Here is a 20,612-nt window from a genome sequence, read left to right as displayed (position 1 = left end):
CCATATTCACCGATTGTATTTTTCTTTTGCCCTCTGATCAATTTCCTTAAAAGATGGTTTTCAAAGGTTAACCCATATGGAAACGAATTGTCCATATTCACCGATTGTAAACTTATTCCTTTCTACCAAAAAAAAAAAATCAAAATAAATAAAAATTGTAGACTTATCCCTTTCACTTTCCCAAAAATAAGAACATGGTTCCAAAGCCAAACACAAGTACGCTGCCAACCAATTTACCTGCCCACCAGTACTACATGCACAGTTATTCATTCACATAACGACAGAGAGTGCCTCTTATGACTTATCACACGACCCTTTTTACCAATTTTCTTTCCTTTAAAAGAAAATTTCTCTACTCAAAAAGACATTCCTCTACTTTTTTTTTTATAGAATTTCTTTAGTGCTTTTTGTACTTTTAAGAACACTAGTATTTTTTTTAACGGCCGTTAAAATTATATTAGTTTTTAATTTAATATAAATTTTACAGCTAATAAATAGAGAATATCGTGTTTTTTTAAAAAAGAAACATTAAAGAAAATCCCTTTTTTTTTCTTTTTTTTTTTTTTTTTTTTTTTTTTTTTTTTTTTTTTTTGCGTTAATTCTTACTTCATTACTTCCCCATGAATCTGTCTTAAATGTTTTAATGGCTTTGGCACTTTTCACCGGCAATAGCTCCACATAAGAAATCTTTCACATTTCACTTGTAAATTTACAGAGTTTAAATGATACAAGAGAATTTATGTTCATGTTCTTGAGACAGAACTGCAAAAGAAAAAAATATATATATTAGAAAAATCGAGACCTTGATCGCTGACCGTTTCTGAAAAGAAGATAGAACAAATGGTTATAATAAAAATAAAAGGCCCGTCATGAAATTGTTAAATCTATCTCCTGCCGTCTGTACTTCGCGTGCATACCCTCAATTTCCCACCTTAGCGTTTCCATTAGCCACTCCTTGCGGATTTCTCGACTACCTTCTGACAAAGAGAAATTTAATTCCACAAACATTGTACCCAAGTTCTCGGAGTCGAAGCTCTGAAAGCAATCTGGGAGAAACTTTGAGTTGAGTATCCCTGTTCTGTTCAAGCTTTGCACATGCATGGAGTTAGAGGGTTCTCCCATAAGTCATAGTTAGGGAAGGTTTCTTCTGGCAATCCAGTCCGCGTCTGGTGGGTGACAATAACGTCCTCAACAAAGGTCGCCCATCCCATGTATGGGTCCCCAAAAGACTTGGACATAAGACCCTTGTCTGGTTTTATGGATTTTTGATGGTGTCCCATGTACCGGCGAGCCCCAATGATCAGCTTGGCAAAGTTACCTCCGTGAGTCATCACAAAGACATCGGACTTCAAGCACACCAAGAAGTCGAGTGCAGCCAAGCTAGTCACATGCTTCTTGAATTTATCCAACTCTTCCTGAGTCGCCAGCTCCTGCTTTGTTACCTGTTACGAATTGTCACATCGAACACATCATTTGAGAATCAAGTGGAACTATTTCTAAAACAACAGAATCCAAAAGCCTATTTGTAATAGACGTCCTTAGGGTGAAAGGAAAATGAAAAGAAAAAGAAAAAGAGCATACCAGATTTGGGAACATGTTCCGGAGGGGTGCCATTCTGTTCTGTCCACCATAGACCTGCCCGGAAGCAACATAAATTTGAGTTTCCTTGGGGTAACCCATTGCCCGGAGAATGACTGCCACTTCCCCTGGCTCGAGTGGACATCGTCCTTCCTTTCGCTTCTGCAGGGCCAGTTGCCATAAATGGGAACCATTCTGCAAAAACCACAAAGAGGGAATGAGGTATGCGCTTTTCCAGGTCGTGCTCAGCATGAGAAGATAGGAAGATCAGTTATTACACATTGGATTACCTTGTATCGTCGTGGCCACTCTTTTTTTCTATATTCTGCCATGCTAGCTTTCTCCTCTCTCGTCCCCACAAAATCACAGAAAGACAAGCCAACCATCCCTTTCTCAAACCTAAGATGAAGAGCCCTGTTATGGGAAAGTTTGTTAGTCTTCTTACCTCTAATATAAGTGAAGCCTGAACAGGCACGAGCAACATCCAAATGGAAACATTACATGTAAGGATTTGAACTTCCAGTACGGTTTCTCATCCTTGCTGCCAATAAATCAGCCATCTGCTCTATCTCAGGAAGAAATTTCAGAGCGTGATAGTTCACCCTGCACCTCAGCCTGTTAATCTCCGGAGGAACATTATCATACCTGAAACATAAATCGTCCCTCTCAGTCTTCAAAGATAAACTTCTTCAAAACGTAATATGTGAAATAACACTACAATGATCCCTCCTATAATTCCATTTTTATAAGAAAACAATAACATCAAGAAAGGAATGACTTACCCAAGTCGATCAACAAAAGGCTTTAGGGCCATTATCTTCTTCTCTTTGACTCGAGGTAGAACATTGTCAATATAAAATTGCGCAGGTGCATACTTTGGAATATTTTTTACCGTCCGTCTGAAAGACAAACACATTTTTCCATTTATCAGTACCCATTGCAACCCAAAGGAATTAGGCCACGAAAAAAAAATCAATTTTTTGGATTTTCTTTTAAACCTTCCATAAAACGAATGGGCTAAATTTGGATCAGAGGTCGAGAGCATACACTAGCACTTACAATTTGATTAGATAGATCACAATTTCAGCATAGGAGTAAAACCAAGAAGGTTAGCCATTCTATTAGTCCACACTTCATTGGTATCATTCTTGTCAAATATGATCCTTTCTTAATGATGATTTATTTTGCTAAAAATCAGGTAGTTAATAGTAAAAGATGATAAACAGCCTAACCTTATACTTGAAAAAAGCTCTGTTTTGTCTGTAAACCAATCAGGAATATCACGAACAATCCGCACATCATCCTTTAGGTAATCAATGAAATGATCTACATCAAAGATGTCTTCAAAATTCCTGTAGATGTTTTCAAGTTCACGAGGAACAAGCATTGGAGTTAATGGTAACACATCATCAAGAAATTCAGTATGAACTCAAAACGTGAGCTACATGAAGTAAAACAAGAAAAAATAATAAAAATTTAAGAGAACAAGATAAAAGTGAGAATACTCTTCAACCTACAGTTAATTTAGCGTTAGCTTATGCAACACAAGTGCATTTATGAAATTGAGAGACTCAACTCTCTTTCTAGAGATACATGGGTGCCTCAACATGAATTAAAGCACCTTAATCCTCATCCAGAGTAACAATCTCCCATAGACCCCATTCTAATACATTTTTTATTCTTCACATTAACATTTGACAATGATATCAGCATCAATTTACAGTTTGATCAAGTGGCACTGGCCAATAGAAATAAACTCAATAAGAAAACAACAGAAAGAATCAAATTTTATTGAGGGATTTGTTATAGGGAAAAGGAAGTGAAAATGGTATAGGTCTATAAATTCCTTAAATATTGATGTCACTCACTATAAAAAACATTGCATTCCCAGTTATGCCATTTTAAATGATGGATGTGCAACATTAACAGTTACTGCCGTTGATTGTTTGTTTATATCTGATTTCTATCAACGTGAACATAAAATTGAAACTTATGTCAATATTGGCAAAGGTATCTCACGTTTTGTCTTTCCAAATCTGATCCTGCTTCAACACTGGCAAAATAAGAGTAGCATTCATTATCTTGGCAACTGCGACTGCATTGCATATCTGCGTTAAAAAGAACATGTTAAACATTCATTTCTTTCTATGCTTTTGAATTTTTAATTTATCTATCCTATAAAAATGAGAGTGGTATTTTGCCAATGTAGAAACTATAGATATCCTTTGAGCTAATAGATAAATACCAATGCAGAATTATACATTCAAACAATATTCAATATTCAGGTAATCTCCCGCTTAATGGAATATGTAAGGGGAAATTGTCTTACTCACATAGACACATACACATTCCAACCAGACTGGAATCAGTTTCCACTTAAAATTTTAAAGTACATAAATACATTTACATTGCTCCAGATATCTGAGTATAATAAAATAATAACTCCTGTGAAAAAAATATGCCAAAGAAGACTAAAATTTTAGGAATGCGTAGAGGGGACCAGTTAACCAATTATGTATATAAGCTATAGAAAGGAATAAGGGAAGAAAAAAAAAAAAAACCGATTACATTCACTCCAAGAAGCATGACTTACCGCAATTCGTTGTTGATTTAAACCTCCCTCGGCATGGATGAATATGTATCCATTTGTTTCATTCTCAGGAGGAAGATCTGTGCATTTCCAAGAAGATAACATGAATAAATTTGAAAAACAGACAGGACCCACTAAATAATTTTAGTAGTCATGATTTCCATCCAATCATCAATATCCAGTCAAGATAAATGTAGACATTGTTAAGAATGTCAGTCCTGTTTCAAACATCAATCCATATGCATAATTCAAACTTCAAACAGATCCTTCAATTACCTGATATCCCACCATCCCGGCGCTCAGCGCACGACTTCCAAGACGTGGTTGCTGAGTAAGGATTCTCCCACAGTGAAGGAGGTTCCTTGACCTAGAAAATTAGAGATTGACCAAATATAAGAGTTGAAAAGACAATCAAAAGCTTTATTTTATGAGCAGCAACCAAAAATAAATAAAAAAAGACCTTTAAAATTACTTACTTGTGGGCAGTGAAGAACAATGCCATCTTTCCAACACAAGTATGGAGTATTCTGTATATCATTCATAAACAGGGTTACCACATGAAACTATTATCGAAACACGTAAATTGAAACAAGATCAGAAGGAGAAATATGCTAAAATGACTATCGTGAAATTGGTAAAATGACCTTCTTTATTTTTTATAACGACTACTCGATCGTTCTTATCGAGTTCTTTATAAAAAGTAGTCGTTCATGATCGTTGCGTAACCATTTTGCAAATAAAAATTTTTAAAAAGTTATTTTACTAATAAAACTTTTCTATTGAGATATTTTTACAAAGGCCTCGATCAGAAGTTTTCAAGCCGAGATAATCACCATTACTAAAACATATCATTATCAACAAAATTAACGTTATAAAAAAATAAGGAAGTCAAATTAAGGCACTAATTCCGAATTCCTAATTCAAACAAATGCGAATCGCGGCGAAAGAAGGAAGAATACTGACCATGTGTTTGACGACGGAGAAAATGGAGATCGAGGCGACGAGGAGGAGGAAGACGAGGAAGAAGAGCGAGATCCTGGAGTTATGGGGAGAAACCCTAGAATCGTCGGGGAAGAGGGAGTGGAAATGGGAGCAGAAGAAGGAGCGGTCGCGATCCTTGTGGGCGTGGCGGCCGCGAGCGTCGTCGTCGGAAAAGGCGTCGGAGATCAGAGGGGAGGAGTCCTCTTCGCGCTTCATTGGAGACGAAGAGGACCGAGCTCCGATCGAGCTCGAGTGCCTCAGCTCCACCATGGCTCGCTTCGGACTGTAAGTGGCCAGATTTCAGTTTTGTTTTGTTTTTTGTTTTTTGTTTTTTTTCTTTTTTGGTTTTATTTTTATTTGTTTGATTGCATTTGCTGCTGCTGCTGCAAAAGAACTAGAGAAGTTCGTCGTCACAGTCCATGATCAGATATCAGATTTTTCCTCATCATCAGTCGGTATACGGTACCGTATACCGATGTGAGAGTTGCAAGTTTTTTTCTTTTCTTTTTTTCGTTTTTTTTTTTTTTACTTTTTTTAAGGTTGGATGTGTAATTAATCTGGAAAGTGTAGGTTGTTACTGTCATTTCATGAGACGGCCGCTAAAATGAAGTGAAAGGCTAAAATGAAGTGAAAGATGTGGCGTGGATTTTAACCCTGTTCATTTCGCTTATTTGAGTTTAAAATTTGAGTTTTATTACAGTAAAAAACTCTCATAAACAATCACATTTAATTTTTTTACTACAATAAAAAATTCTCACATAAAATCATATCTCAACTCGAATTAAAAACTCGAATCAGCGAACTAAACGGACTTTTTATTTATTTCTTTCTATGAATTTATTTGCAGGTTTTGTTTATGAGAGATTTTTATAAAATATCTGGGTGTTATCATGATTTTATTTTATTTTATTAATTATATAATAATTATGTATTTTTTAATAAAGTGTTATAAATAATATTTTATTATTTTGAGCGTATTTATAGTTTTTCTTAAAACGTAAATGGTATAAAAACGACAATGAAACCACAAAAAAAAAAAAAAGGGAGTAATAAAACGTCGGTACATGTGGAGGACCAAGCTTGAAAGTTAGATTAATGCTTTTATATTACTACTTTTTTGGGACGTACTTGCACGTAAAGTATTATCATGCGTGAGTAATCTATTAAAAAAACTCAATTTGATTTTGAACTCTAGTAGTAAAGGAGATTAAAGAACAATTAAATATATGTATAATTTCGATAAGTCACATTTAAAAAATTAGGCTTTTAAAAAAATATAAATAAAAATGTGTTTTTCAATCCCAATGTATATTTATATCGAATATTAAATTTTCATAAATAAAGTTGAATGTGCTAAAATAATATGAACAAATCAAATCAAAAACTAATTATGATGTACATGCGAAAAGGAAAAAGATGTTTGCTTAAGTGCATATTGAAGTTTCAGTAGTGTTTTTTAAATATAAAACATATTTAAAAACAAATTGCATAGAAAATTAATTAGGTGTGCACGTGAGAAAGATAGAATATTTGCTTAGGGGTGTGTGAGAAAAAAATATTTCAATGAAGTACAAAAGAACAATAAATTAGTCAAATACGTGTAACCTAAAATCATAGAGAATTGTAAGGAAACTATATGAGTAAGGACATAGTTATAAAAAATAAACGAAGGGAAAAATAATTTAACGAAGTAGATTTTAAAATATATACATAAAAAGGTCGAAAAAAGAGAAGTAACATAAATAAATGGCAAACATGCAAAAAAGTAGGACAAAAAATAAAAGTATGAAAAGCAAAAGGAAAAAAATGAAACAGAAGAAAACGCTCCCTCACGTGTCAACGCCACAAGGAAAAGTGTATTAATGCTTTTATAATTGTTAGATTAGATAGATTATATTAGATTATTCAAGTTTTTCTTTTACCAACAAAATCCAAACTCTCTTGGGAAATCATAAATATTTTTTTTATGAGAGTGAATTATAAGGAAGTTCGTTAGGATATGATTAGAAATTATAAAAAAAAAAAAATAACAATAACAAATGAGAAAGTAAGAAATATTTATTTTTTAATATGAATTGTCCCGCATGAAAAATAAATAAATTGTGAGAGCGGACAAATCGTTATAATTGAAGTGTGAGTTAAGATGTCAAAATAGTTAGACTTGGTAAATGTATGATTAACAAGTCTTATGCACATAAATATTTAAAAAATAGTTAATATGTTTATTATAATTTTCAATTTTTGCAGTTGGGTTTATACAAAATTTTCTATAATTAAATCCAAGACGTGGATATGGTATTTATATGAGAGGAAAATAAATGTGGATAATTCAAGTAGTGTAATTGAAATCCTTAGTAGAGTTTCTGATTAGCTTTAAATTAACTTTAATTTAGTAATATGGTACGAGAGAGATTTTTTTAAATAGGTTTGAGATTAACTTTTGTATTTATTGACTGAGCGTGATTTTGTGACGTGTGTTGAGCTGAGTTTTCAACTTTTCTGTTCACTTAATTACGTACTCAAGGTAAACAAATGATAAACTTATAGCTATATTCTTTCAGGAAAAAAACCTTATATCTATATGTATTGCCAATCTACCCTTGCTCATTAAAATATTATCCTTTTCAGCCTTGAATTTTGTTACTGGAATGTAATAAATTGATTTAAAAAAGGATAAAAAAATTAATTGAACAATAAAGCAACAAAAAAAAAAAGAATAGAAGAAAAAGAAAAATAATGGAGACTACTAATAGCACAAGTTAACAACGTTTACCAATAATAATAATAATAACAACAACAACAACCATCGAGTTATGAATACACCATTCATTTTACTGTATGTAAATCTCAATTTGTTCCAATGAAAAAGATTAAAAATACTCGAAATAGGAAATTCAAGACAACACATAACACTATTTTATTTCTGTAATTATTGTAAATTTATATTATACCGCTGATAATCTGTAAGTTATTTTTTCATATAGATTATTTTTTATTATTTACTTGTTATTTTTTGTAATTTACAAGTTATTTGTTCATAATTTACGGGTCATAAAAACGTAATACGTAGCTCATTTTTCACAGTGACAGTAAAATTTTGTATATTAACATAAATAATAATAATTAAACTTAAAATTTTCTCAAATTAAAATCAAACAAAGTTGGAGGAATCTCTCAAAAATAGAGCATTACCTATATTGGGCTTAGTAGAAGACAAGACCCAATCTAGAGACAATGGGCCAGGGCCAGGGCCAGGGCGGCCAGTTTCAGTGGGCCCAGTAAAACCCACAGAATGACTCCTCCGGTGAAACAGTCTCCGAAACCTGGAAGAGCGAAAAAAGCAAAAGCGTCACCGTCCACCGAGAGTGAGGAGTGAAGAGTTTGTGACTGAGGGGGTTTAAGCACAAGCCATTTTGCGATTATCAAAATTCAAAACCCATTATCGAGTTTCTCCTCTTTTTCTTGTCTGTATTTCTCGGTGTTAATCTTGTGTTGTGGCCATGGAGGTTGGTCTGAGGCTTCGTTTGGTGTTCGAGGACTGTAAAATGCTGACCAAGTCACAGAGAATGGAAGGACTCAAGCGAAGCTGGGTTCTTCTAAAGCCACACCACGAGACCATCTCCGAAGTCGCCGATCATCTCCTTCGCGTTTTCGACATCGACGACGCTTGCTCAGATGGCCTCGTTCTTTCTGTAAGAATCCTCTGATTCCCCATTTTAGAACAATCAAACCCAGCCAAGATGAATTTAATCGTTGACGAGAAATGACAAGGAGAAATGGGAAGTTTTGCAATGGGTTTACTATCCATGCAGCTCTTTTTCTCCCTTTCCTTCATTGTTTCTCGGCATCCAAACGGAGTATTATGGTTTTTTTTTTTGGTTGTTGGGGGTGGGGCGTGAACCAGCTTCATATTCTTGTGTCACTGACTAGTGTTTAGTTTTTCTGCAAGTTTAATATGAATTGTGACAATCCATTTGCATTCCAAACACGGGGTTTCTTTTTTTTTTTTTTGGTGCTTGATTTTGATAATAGCACATTTCCGCGATTTGGTTTTTTTTTCCCCTTGCAGATGGATGGTTTTGTGTTGCCACCTTTTGAATCAACGTCTATTTTGAAGGACAAAGATATTATCCGGTCAGTTCATTACTAAATTTCTTAAAATGGGTACCTTTTTTTCCGCTTACCCGGTGTTGATTCACATTATTTTGGCAGAAAGATAGTTATATGTTTTATTTCTGTTATTTGTTTCTGCAACAGCGTGAAAAAGAAAAAGGGTCCATCTTCCACTGATATTATTGGAGTTGGTGATGGGAGAAAGTCTTTTGAGGTTGAAGAAGTAGCGGAGGAGCAAGATGCGGTTCCAGGCATGAAGCTTCTGGCCACTGAGGAGTTCGCAAGGGAGACCGGAGGTTACGAGAGTGAAAGCGAAGAAGAAGAACCTGCAAAGTCGGAAGATTTACACATAGACAATACCCCGGAACCGGAGAAGAAAGTCGTTTCCAAGAAAAGGAAGGCATTGCAATTAGACAATTCCCTTGAGAAGAAAGAAGTTTCCAATAAAAGGAAAGCATCGAAGAAATTAAAGAGGTCAAAGTATGTAAGATGAATTAGTCTAATATACTTTGTTATTTTTCTTGCAATTTTGGCGATACTTGATTTAGATGCAAGAAGTATGTCTTAAGTATTCAAAAGTTATGTACTAGGATGGCGAAACTGGGTACAGGCGGAGTTTAGTGATTATGTATTTTCCTTTTAGGTTACCAAAGTATGCTTCTTTTCTGACATTGATCGTTTATTGTTTTCCAGTGATAGGAAGAAGAGAAAGAAATCTGCTACTGTGGAAGAATGTTCAGGCACTCCAGAAGATGTTCAGAATGAGATTCCGCCAAAGAAAGACGAGAGTTCTCACCAACATATTCTCCTTCTAGAGAATAGTCCTGTCAAGAATGACAAGTCACCGGATACAGATGGTGAGCTAGATTATTTGAGTACCACCGAAAGTGATGAAAGAACGAATAACATTAACGTAACTACGCCAAGTGAAAAGAGGTACTTTTATGGCATTTTCATTCATGGCATGATCTATGATATCGAGTTCTTTTCCCTGTATTACTCTTTTGTTATTTTGTAGGTCCTGTGAACCACAAGAGAATGGTAAAAAGAGTGTCGCTTCATCTCATACACACGATGGAATTAAAAAGGTCTTTTACTACTACTTTGAACTTTTGTTCAACATTGCCTTTTATCAATGTCTTTATATAATATAGTTATAACTTTGATAGCATCTTAACAAATGTTTTCCAATTGACATTAGCGTTAATTTTGGTACAAAAAATGTAAAGAACTTAACAAAAGTGTATCACCTTATTAAAAAACACATTTAATCGAGCAAAGGTTGATTTCCTCGGGGTTCATGCTTCATGCAAGTAATAACTTTGAACTTATACCCATGTAACCGAACCTAGAACCAAATATTAAGGAATGTAGGTAGATGATCACCACTTGTAGGATATTTGAGATTTACATTTTCCAGTGTTTTTCTTATTAACACGTACTTTTTTTTTTTTTTGAGTCATTATACAGTTTTGAAACCATAATACTAATTTGTGTAATGTCATTCGAATTATTTCAATCAGGGCCCCAGTAGAAGTACTCGACGTAAAAGAGCCAAAAGGCAGTGGTTGATAGAACGAGCAAAAAAGAAAGAAAATGAGGTAATCTGGTCTAGTGATGATAACATATGAAGCCTTTTGTTTTTAATATTGTTATTATTCTTGTGTTACGGGAAACACATGAAGTTACTTTTCATACATGCTAAAAAAAGGTTGTGCATATGTGGCATACACATGGAAGATCTTGCATTGTGGAGTTAGCATGCTTAAAATTCCAAGCTATTTTTTATGTGCCTAAATTGTGTAAAATGCAAAGTGTTAACCTTTTGACTTCATGGATGCATTCGACGTTGCCATTATGGATGTTTGAGAGCTACTGTCATGCTTTAGTAGGTAAATCTGTCTCCATTGTTCATTATGTTCAATTTTCAGCTACATCAGACAAAGCTACAGAAAACAGACAATGAGCAATCATCTGCCAAAGATAATTGCATTACTGAAGAACATAAAAAACGAGATAAAAGTGACTATGAAGATGGTGATGTTGTTCCTGTTGTAGTTAGGCCAGGACACATTCGTTTTGAGTCCTCTGGAAAAGGTATATATTTTGGTTAGAAAGTTGGATGGGTAATTTTTTCCTCTCTCTCCTTTAACAAGTATTTGATGTTGGTTCATTCACTAGAATTGCATGTTAAGTTATTACCATGCTACTGCAATTATATGATAAACGTACTTTGTTACAGTGGATGCAGATCAACCGGTTCGGCAGCCTGAAATTTCAATGGTATTTTCGACACTCTCTTTTCTTTCTAGTAATAACATTCTGTCGCCTGCAATCTAATTTGCTGCTGTCTTTTCCTATGTTATCAAGCAAACATATGACACTGGGCACAAGTTCTTCCATGATTATCAACTTTTGGTTGCTTACAAAGTGTTCTAACTTTTATGAGTCGATCTCTTTCCGTCCCTTTGGTGCTTCTGCAAATTTGTCTTCTTGATTCTTGTTTCAGGAAAATTTTCAGTGGAATGGAATAACAAGCAAGAGAAAAGGTCAAAAATGGGGCAAAGAAAAAACTGGATTCCATAAAAGGAGTGATCAGAAAAGGCGTAACCAAGATTCTTCGGAGATGATGATTATTGAAGAAGAGACGAATGTGATTGGTCATGTGGACTTCAATAAGCTTAAACCCTGTACCTCTTTGCCTCAGGTTTGTTGCCTCATGCTCTAATTTGTGCTTGTATAGGTCTAGATATTCCTTTAGTAAAGCCGTAAGGGAAAGGTAAAATAATTTGGCAGTGAAAAGAGTTTTGGCTGTTAAGACCGTTCAATCTTCTGTTCTTCTCTGCATTCTCTTGTAAATTCAGCCTTTTAGCAGTTCTTAAACATCCTTTAGTACAGTCACTTGTTATTTTGGAGAGCTTGTGGTGTTGATAAACATATGGAGCATGTTGGAGTAGTAAAATTCTTTCAACACAAAATGATAGAGCCAGTTGGCTATGGTTGTCATTTCATATGGTAAACAAATATTTATTTGAAGGTGATGGAGCTTTCAATGTACTGCAGGAAGGTGATACAGTTGCGTATCGTTTGATTGAGTTGTCACCGTCCTGGACTCCTGAACTCTCCTTCTTTCGGGTATGATTCTTTCTGCTGGTAGCCTAATATATTAACTTCATTAGCAATTCTTTTGCCTAGAAATAAAATACCTAATATCTGCGCTTTTCATGAACATCAAGTGTACCATATAACAAGGTTACTTTTCTTTAGGTTGGAAAAATATCAAAGTATGATCCTAAATCCGATAGGATTACACTAGTACAAGTTCCAGAGTATCCAATTGTTTTTGAGGAGCAAGGGGACGAGGCATCTGCAGCAAAACCAGAAACATCTATTTATAAGGAAGATGGCTCTCTAGAGGTACTTTCTCTTTTCTCCGATATGCACAAGTCTACTATTGCTATTTTGCTCTTAGTGACATAATCAATAATCTTACTAAAGAAATGGCATTGCCTTGTAAAAAATTAATGGTTAAGGCTCCCATTATAGGCTGTGATTTAAATTTTTTTTTTTTGGATAGGAAACGAAAATTTCATTAATCACTTAAAAAATAAACAAAAGATGAGGATAGATGAGAGATCCACCCAAGAATTAAAAAAACAAACTTTAAAAAACAACAAACAAAACAGAAGTACTATAAGACTATGATGTTGATTTAACTTTAATGATATCTTATTATCTTCCGGGGCATTGTTAAAATCTCCCATAGTTTGATATCTGATGTTAGATATATTGACATCTAGATCCTGGTATGTTACAACCCCTTATTTTTTTCCCCATACAATTAACTTCTGCGATTTAACTTTAACAATATCTTATTTATCTTCTGGGGCATTGTTAGAATCTCCCATGGTTTGATATCTGATGTCAGATATATTGACATCTCAGTCCTGGTATCTTACAACCCCATGTTTTTTCTTCCCCATATGATTAACTTCTGATAACAATCAGCAAATCCTGTGTACTGTTTCTGATTCTTGACCGCATGGCTCTAACAACTGGTGCTTCGCTGCAGGTGGATTATTCGTCCCTTGTCGATGTTCGAATAATCAAGCACGGCAACGTAAGTGCAGCCAAATCAGTCACTGCTGGGGTCAGCCAAGTTGCTTCAGGAGATCAAGGTGGTGCTTCATGCTCTAGGCAAAAGTCCTACAAGGAACCTAAGGGCAAGGAACCTGCGGCCCCAAGACAAGGTATTGTTTATATTTTTGCAAAGAATCAGGTTACAAATGGTGTATCCAAGGTTGTTGAATATGATTTGACTTTCATAGAATGAGCTTAATATTTTGTTTATGTTTGTAGAAAATGGGAAGGTAAATGTTTGGGATGAAATCTGCGAAGCTTTAAGTGCAAAGAAGGCACAGCTATCCCAGGAGGATAATTGGACTAAGAAAGGGGGTTCATCCAGTGGCTCATGGTCGTTTAGGGCCTTGAGGGGTGGTGCACTGGGCCCAACAATGGCCCGCTTGAGAGCCCAAAATGAGATATGACGTGGTAAGACACCCCTAATGGTACAGGGGCTTTCATTTAATTTTTTTTTTTTTTAAAAAAAAAACCACCTTTTTCAAGCCTTGGTGTGACTGAACTTAGTAAGCAGAGAAATGGCCAAGTTTTTGTTCGTCTTGTAGGGTTGGCATGTTTTTGGTTTACTGATGAATGAGTTCAACGGTTGAAAGCTACTTTCTTATATTGATCAACTGTCTCTATTCAAATACCAACTTTTTGGTTTTGAATAATAGATTTGGTTCGGAAAGATTTAGTATAATATGTCAAAGAAATTGAGTGGAAAGACTACTTTTGCCCCATTGTTGGTTGTCTACTTTTTTGTTTGGTTTTTTTTTCTTTTTTTTTTTTTTTTTTTTTTTTTTTTTTTTTTTTTTGGGGGGGTGTTGGGTGTTTTTTTTTTTTTTTTTTTTTTTTTTTTTTTTTTTTTTTTTTTTTTAGGAGAGCTATGGTGGTTTTTAATGCATGTAGTATTAGAGGTTTTTCCTTTTTGGCGGTTAGATGGAATACTGGGTTGGTTGAACAAGTTTTAACACTGATTGGATATTGAGAAAGCAACTTGGTCAGAGTATAATGATCCGTTTTTAATTCTTGTGATTACTCATTTGGTTCAATGGAACTGATTCTCATGGAATTTGATTCCTAAAATTTCTAGATTCGAATAAAATTAAGTAATTGCCAACTTAATGTCAAAAATGAAAGTTTACGGGTAAGTTGCCAAGTCCTACAAGTTTGGGGGTGTAAATATGCAAAATACTTGAAAAAAAATTAAAAAAAAAAAAAAACACACTGATTAATGCGCATCGTTTGCATAAAAGAACCAAGGGCTAGTTGAAGAGCTTGTGCTTTTATTACCAAGGGCTAGTTGAAGAGCTGGTGCTTTTATTTTTAAGCAATACAAGAAGAGAAGCATGAGTAGAGATTTTTTTTTGTTTGTATAGTGCATGGAAATTTTTTTTTTATTTTTTTTATTTTAGCAAAGCTTTTAAACATGTATACTAAATACGTCAAAAACTCTTATTGTTATAAAAAATAATGTAAAACAAAGATAAAGATGTGAATGAAATTTTAATTTGTTCGCAAAAAGAGGTTAACAATGTAAATAAAAAAGTTTTTCATGAGCTTTTTTTTCATAAACACCACGTAATTTATTTCAAAAAAGTTATAAAAGGTAAAAGCATTTTCAAGTTGTACATTCAATCAGTCTTAAAAACAGCTTTTAGATAAAAAAAGTCAAAACCAGCTTATTTTAAAAAAATCCAAACAAGCTCTACGTAAAGGGCACGTCTATTACAAACAATATCAATTCATTCTCGAAAGTCTTAACTTGCCAATGCGTTTCAGAAATAAATAAAAATAAAAATAAAAAAAAGAAAAGAAAAGAAAAGGAAAGGAAAGGAACTTGCCAATGCGTAATGCTTGGGCTTGGCTATGTCATGTCAACAGCACTTTGGAGCAGCTATTTCGACATTTTTCAGAGCAGAGAACGACCATTTTCAGAGCAAGGAAAGAGAGAGAGAGAGAGAACAAAGGGCAAAAGAAAAGTTGATTTGTTCACTTGTTTGAACTGAAATTTTACTATTTCCCTTCAAAACAGCAGCCACCTTTGGGCGCGCTGTGGAATGTAGAAAAATATAGATTACACAAAAAGCCTAAACAAATACATAATACACAAAAAATTAACGACGGCTTGTGCCGCTTATTCCAAATGACGTTATTTCTGTCCAAAAACAGATAAGTGGAAACTAGTACTATGTACTTCTACTTAGTATTTGCCATTTGGTTTACGATGGAGCTGTTCTCTATACATGTTTTTGGTGTAAGAATAACCCATATTTCTCAACCACACACACATCACACAAGCAGATATGACGCTGCCCGGGATGCCTACTCACTTTTCAAAATCTGCAACACATTTCCATTAGGCATAACCGCCACCGGTGGAAAACTTTTATCACGAAGATCGATCTTTCAAAAGAATGGTCTTAACCGTGTCCTGTGTCCTCTGTCACTTCAAGTGCTATGCATCTTAGATGGTTTAGAAACTCCTCAGGCTCCTCGCCTTCTCTTACTACCTGAAATTACCGTTCATCGTCTTACTAAAGAAATCCATAGCATGACATTGATTCAAAACAAATTCGAGCAGTATACACAAAAATGATACCAAAATGCTTTAACAGCAGCAGCGAAGAATAGGAAAGATATTATTAGAGTTAAGAAATATGGTTATGTTCCTTGTACACTCAAATGGACTATTCATGTGCCAAATGAACTATTTGTGCTATCTTAAAGGATCCACCTAGTGGATCAATTACTTGCTTATACTCAAATATGAATACCACGGTTAACTTATAATATCTCTCTTTTTTTTTTTTTTAAAGGTAAACTTATGATATCTTAAACGAAGTTATTCTTTTACATCCTAACTAAAACGGAGCCATGACATGAAACGGGGAAAAACGGACAAAGCTTTATAAAGTGAATAATTACCTGGACATGAGTATTCAGTGGCAAATCCATTTGACCAAGTACGTCGTGTGCAATCGTCTGGCAAAGAAGAGCACCACTATCGAGCATCTCACCGTCATCTTGCCCTATTTTGTGCAGAGTTTTGTGTCCCAACCAGAAAGTTAACGTGCGAGGACTGTTCCCGTCCAAACTCACATCTTGAGCTAACAAAACATAAGCTGATCCAGAGTCAAGTTCGTTAGAGCAAGCCCCCTCTACTTTACTCAAAGAAGGCCACTTGTATAAAACTGGCTTCCCGACTTCTGCAGCCTCCGCAGTTATTTCACCTGAAAAAAGATCAGTTTTACTACCCTCTTCTTTTTCTTTAATCTCACTTCCTAGTTCCTTTCCAGGATCAAAGATATCCGCATCTAGCATTACCTCTTCTCCATTGCCTTCATTCTCTGATGGACTATAATCAGAGGCCTTCATCTCCTCATCGTCTGTGTCAGGAATAGAAAAGGACCATGATCGTGCCAGTTTTCTTGGAGCTTGATGTTGTTCATCAACCGAGGATAACATCATCCGCGGTGGAGGATTACTCCCTCTACGCTCAGCAATAGAAGGTGTAATCCCTTTACACGGTGAACCTGCAGTTTGTGTTCTAAAAGTATGATTACCATAGAATTCCTCTGGTGGTGTTTGGTTAGTTTCTCTGTTGAGATTGAAAGAACTATGTAAAAAAGAAATATTCTTAATTGCTAATGGATCAGTCGAATCCAAGCCGGACGGTGAAGGCTGTCTAGATGACAGGTATGACAAGTCAGACCAATTAGAAGATGATGGTGAGAAGGAAAACGAACTCGCATAATCGGAGGTAGAAGGTGAAATGGTAGGGGATTTGGAACTGAACTTGGGACTGTTATCTGGAAAACAAGAAAAGGAATCCGGTGAGCCACAAGAAGGTGGTGATAAAGGATGAGAAATATGATCTGGCCGTTCTACTTGTTTGAAAGTATCCGGAATCCTATCCGGGCTTCCGTTTGGAAAACATTCAAAGGAATCTGGCGAACCACATAAGTCGGTTGGAGGTGACAAGGATGATGGAAGATCAACCTCAGAAACAGGCTGTTCTTCCTCTTTCTGGCTATCTATAATCATTTCCGATACATCACTAGATGGACTTGTCTTGGAATTCAATTTGGAGGATGTGACAAGCGTGACGAATTCTTTCATGACACCTATAGCAAACTTCCGTCTCAATCTGCTCCATCCATTCTCCCTTGCAGGAAGGCAAGTTTCGGATCCAGCACTTGACACTGAAAAAGGAGGTACAACCCCACCTGCAAGTGCCTTGTGAAAAATTTCAAAGTCCAAATCATATTCATCTACCTTCCTCTCACTAGCCCCAGTACCAATATCCGTAGCAAACTTATCACTACCAGGAGATCCAGCTTCTTCCCTTTTGGCCTCCACCTTGCTGCAATCCTCTGCCACGGATTGCCCACGGGCAAGAGCTTCCCAAAATTCTGGAGGCTCTTCACCTTCTTTAATTTTCACAATTGGACCCTTAGCCCTCTCATACCTAATGACCTGAAAGGCTGCTGCGTCCGCATTGTTCGACATCACACAGTTGCAATACTTCCCGTTCCAAACGTACAGAGCAGAAGGAACATGAACAACAAACGCCCCACGAGAATCAAGTGCTTGAACACCGGGATGGCTCACTGTTTTGGGGACAAGGTGTAGGGGGTCATATGGAGAATGTGGGGCCATTCGGTACATCCTCAACATGGAATTTGGGCTAGCAGGAACAGCGTGAACTCGTTTCTGGCACTGCAGAAGTTGACAAGCGAACCCCATATTCGGATTAGTCACACCTCTTGCAGCCTTCACATACTGAAAAGCATCTTCAAAGCTCTGGCCCTCCCTCCACATGAGGTAGGCAATAACCAGAGACGTTGATCTCGACACTCCCTGGCAACAGTGCACAAGAACCCGCCCGCCCTGCTCCCGAACATCCTCGAAGTAATCAAACACATCATAGAGAATACTTGTGATATCCTCAGATGGGCTATCCTTCAACCAAAGTGTCTTGTACACAAGGTCAAGCTTGAAATACTCCGGACAAACAAACCCAACACAGTTAAGCACATGTGTTATCCCATTCTGCCTCAGAATCTCGCGGTTTTTAGCCACTGCATCGCTTCCCAAGAATATATGATCAGCAATTCTTGAACACTCCTTATCAAAAAAGGCAAGCTTGTCCCTCTTGAACTGAAACTCTCTCTCAGTTTGTTCCAAATTATTCGACTTCTCGGCCGCATTAACCGATCCTCTCGGAGTTTGAGGATTAGGCCAAACGCCAAGATCATCAGAACCCGCCCTTGGCCACTCCTCAACATGACGCCTGGTTATTGAAAGTGGTGGCAAAAAGGACCGAGCTTTAGTGTTGGTTTGAGACCGTGGATTAGAATTAGTACTAGCCTTATTTGGTGATCGGTCAGTCCAAGAAACTGACCGCAAATACCTTCGCCGGGCAGCTCCGGCGAGCAGGTCCTTGTTATCTTCCTCACCAAGCATTTCAAGAACTTTTTCAGTGAAGTGTTTTGGAAAAAACTAATAGATACCCATTAAACGAAGTATCCAGGAAAGGACATAAGAAACAACAAGTTGCAATTTTGGCATTAAATAACTGATATTGAAATGTTTTTAGCCTTGACCATTCTTTCTCTCTCTACCCTTTTTTTCCCACCTAAAACCCTTGACTCTCTCTCTCTCTAAAAACTTGGTACTTTTCCTATCTATCCAAATCACCTCGATGGTTTTCTTCTCTGAGGAAGAGAATTCAAATACGAAAATGACCCAGTAAAACTCCACAGCTAAGCTATAGTGGAAAGCCAAGGAAAGGCAAATAAATAAAAAGGGAAAAAACAAAACGTAGGACGATTAAATACAGTCGAGATTGTTGAAGAGAGACTTACACGAAGAATAACTACAAAGAAGAAGAAGAATCACTTGAGGGGTGTGTTACCGAGGTTTGAAACCCTAGAAAGGATCAGAGAGAGAGAAAGTTTGGTGAGAGCGAGTTGGACTGAGTCGGTCACCCAATAGGTTGGGACTTTGGAGTCGTTGGCTGTTTTTTTCTTTTTTTTATTAGAGAATTTATTTTTAAGGGTGTGACCGTGTGAGTATGAATATGAATTTTTATATTTTATTTTTAATAAATATTTTTTTATTAATGTAATTATTTAATTAATAAAATTAAAAATTAAAAATTAAAATTTAAAATTTTGATTAATACGAGAATGTTTAGTTTATAAATTTAAAATTATGAGTCAAAATTATTCTTAATTTACGTATATTTTTAAAAAAAATATTATAACCAATCATATGATACAAATTCTAAACACATCTTATATTTTTAAGAAATATCTGTTAAAATTATTATTTTTTAGGTGTAGTACTTTGTAGACTGAGAGAGAACTGGTCAAAGACCCACGTCATCATCGAATCATCGAATACAGATATTAAGCCATGCATGTCAATTCTTGTGATGTCATTTATACTGAGAGAGAGAAAAAGAAAGTGGGATTTTTTTTTTCCTTTTTTGATAGAAAGAGGTTTTTTTTTTTTTTTTTTTTTTTTTTTTTTTTTTTACATGTAAAGGGGTAGTTTCGCTTTTTAGGTTAAAGTGAAAATCAAAGTTAACTACTACGCCATCGTTTGTTTTATGAGACTTTCTTTAATAGTAAAAATAAACTATTAATAGTATTTTATTTTTAATTATTAAATTTGTATTTATTTTATATATATTTTTAATTTAATATAATTTTAATTAAATTTAACGGTTAAAAATTATGGCTATCGATATGATAGACTATTAAAAAAACTTTCTTTAATTTTTTTTTATGGAAGAAATTCTCTTTAACTTTTTTTTATGGAAGAAATTCTTTTTAATTTTTTTATTACAATATTTTTTTTTATAAAATTTAATGTTAAATTTTTTTTTATTTAAACTTATAAATAAATGACCACTTATGAGTTTTTTTCCTTTTTACTAATCAACTCAATAGTTTTTTGTAGGTATATATATACAAATTTATAATATATTTTTGTTGTTCTACCATCATCTAAAAGTGAAAAAAACATCAAATATGAAGGACGTTTAACTCATGAGCCACAATTTGAACCAATAAAGGTATTTAAATTGATATTTGGAAAACCAAAAAGTTGTACAATTTATATGGATTTAACCCCTTCTAATTTCTTGATGTTATATTTTTTAAATTAATAGTCATTAAAAAATATTATGTTAATCTTCTCACATCTATATATTATG

General features: G+C 35.1%; 3 protein-coding genes across 5 annotated transcripts; 1 reads left to right on the top strand and 2 right to left on the bottom strand.

The window, feature by feature from the left end:
* Positions 1 to 706: 706 nt before the first annotated feature.
* On the bottom strand, positions 707 to 5,627 carry LOC21410284 (protein PECTIC ARABINOGALACTAN SYNTHESIS-RELATED). Its single transcript, XM_010102062.2, has 11 exons — positions 5,132 to 5,627; positions 4,645 to 4,695; positions 4,445 to 4,535; positions 4,172 to 4,248; positions 3,598 to 3,686; positions 2,811 to 2,930; positions 2,361 to 2,477; positions 2,080 to 2,223; positions 1,869 to 1,992; positions 1,582 to 1,773; positions 707 to 1,442 (listed from the first exon to the last, which is right to left on the bottom strand). Exons 1-11 carry the CDS (start codon positions 5,417 to 5,419, stop codon positions 1,083 to 1,085), a joined length of 1,653 nt encoding a protein of 550 aa, XP_010100364.1. The 5' UTR covers positions 5,420 to 5,627; the 3' UTR covers positions 707 to 1,082.
* Positions 5,628 to 8,540: 2,913 nt separating this feature from the next.
* Positions 8,541 to 14,118, top strand: LOC21410283 (coilin). 2 transcript variants are annotated; one of them, XM_024168193.1, is made up of 14 exons: positions 8,541 to 8,841; positions 9,219 to 9,283; positions 9,407 to 9,742; positions 9,956 to 10,198; positions 10,281 to 10,350; positions 10,786 to 10,863; positions 11,194 to 11,359; positions 11,505 to 11,545; positions 11,772 to 11,969; positions 12,326 to 12,397; positions 12,530 to 12,679; positions 13,335 to 13,512; positions 13,622 to 13,813; positions 13,948 to 14,118. In XM_024168193.1, exons 1-13 carry the CDS (start codon positions 8,650 to 8,652, stop codon positions 13,807 to 13,809), a joined length of 1,977 nt encoding a protein of 658 aa, XP_024023961.1. In that variant the 5' UTR covers positions 8,541 to 8,649; the 3' UTR covers positions 13,810 to 13,813; positions 13,948 to 14,118. The 2 variants fall into 2 exon arrangements, with proteins under 2 accessions (XP_024023961.1, XP_010100363.1); XM_010102061.2 differs by having other exon boundaries at positions 13,622 to 14,118.
* Positions 14,119 to 15,359: 1,241 nt separating this feature from the next.
* Positions 15,360 to 19,361, bottom strand: LOC21410282 (protein-tyrosine-phosphatase MKP1). 2 transcript variants are annotated; one of them, XM_010102060.2, is made up of 2 exons: positions 16,313 to 19,359; positions 15,360 to 15,897 (listed from the first exon to the last, which is right to left on the bottom strand). In XM_010102060.2, exons 1-2 carry the CDS (start codon positions 18,851 to 18,853, stop codon positions 15,808 to 15,810), a joined length of 2,631 nt encoding a protein of 876 aa, XP_010100362.1. In that variant the 5' UTR covers positions 18,854 to 19,359; the 3' UTR covers positions 15,360 to 15,807. The 2 variants fall into 2 exon arrangements, with proteins under 2 accessions (XP_010100362.1, XP_024023924.1); XM_024168156.1 differs by lacking the exon at positions 15,360 to 15,897 and having other exon boundaries at positions 16,536 to 16,617; positions 16,712 to 19,361.
* Positions 19,362 to 20,612: the final 1,251 nt, after the last annotated feature.

Source organism: Morus notabilis, unplaced genomic scaffold, assembly GCF_000414095.1.
Source record: "Morus notabilis unplaced genomic scaffold, ASM41409v2 Scaffold99, whole genome shotgun sequence".
Classification (NCBI taxonomy): domain Eukaryota; kingdom Viridiplantae; phylum Streptophyta; class Magnoliopsida; order Rosales; family Moraceae; genus Morus; species Morus notabilis.
The sequence above is the reverse complement of the archived record's forward strand: the minus strand, read 5'-3'. Positions and strand labels throughout refer to the sequence as shown.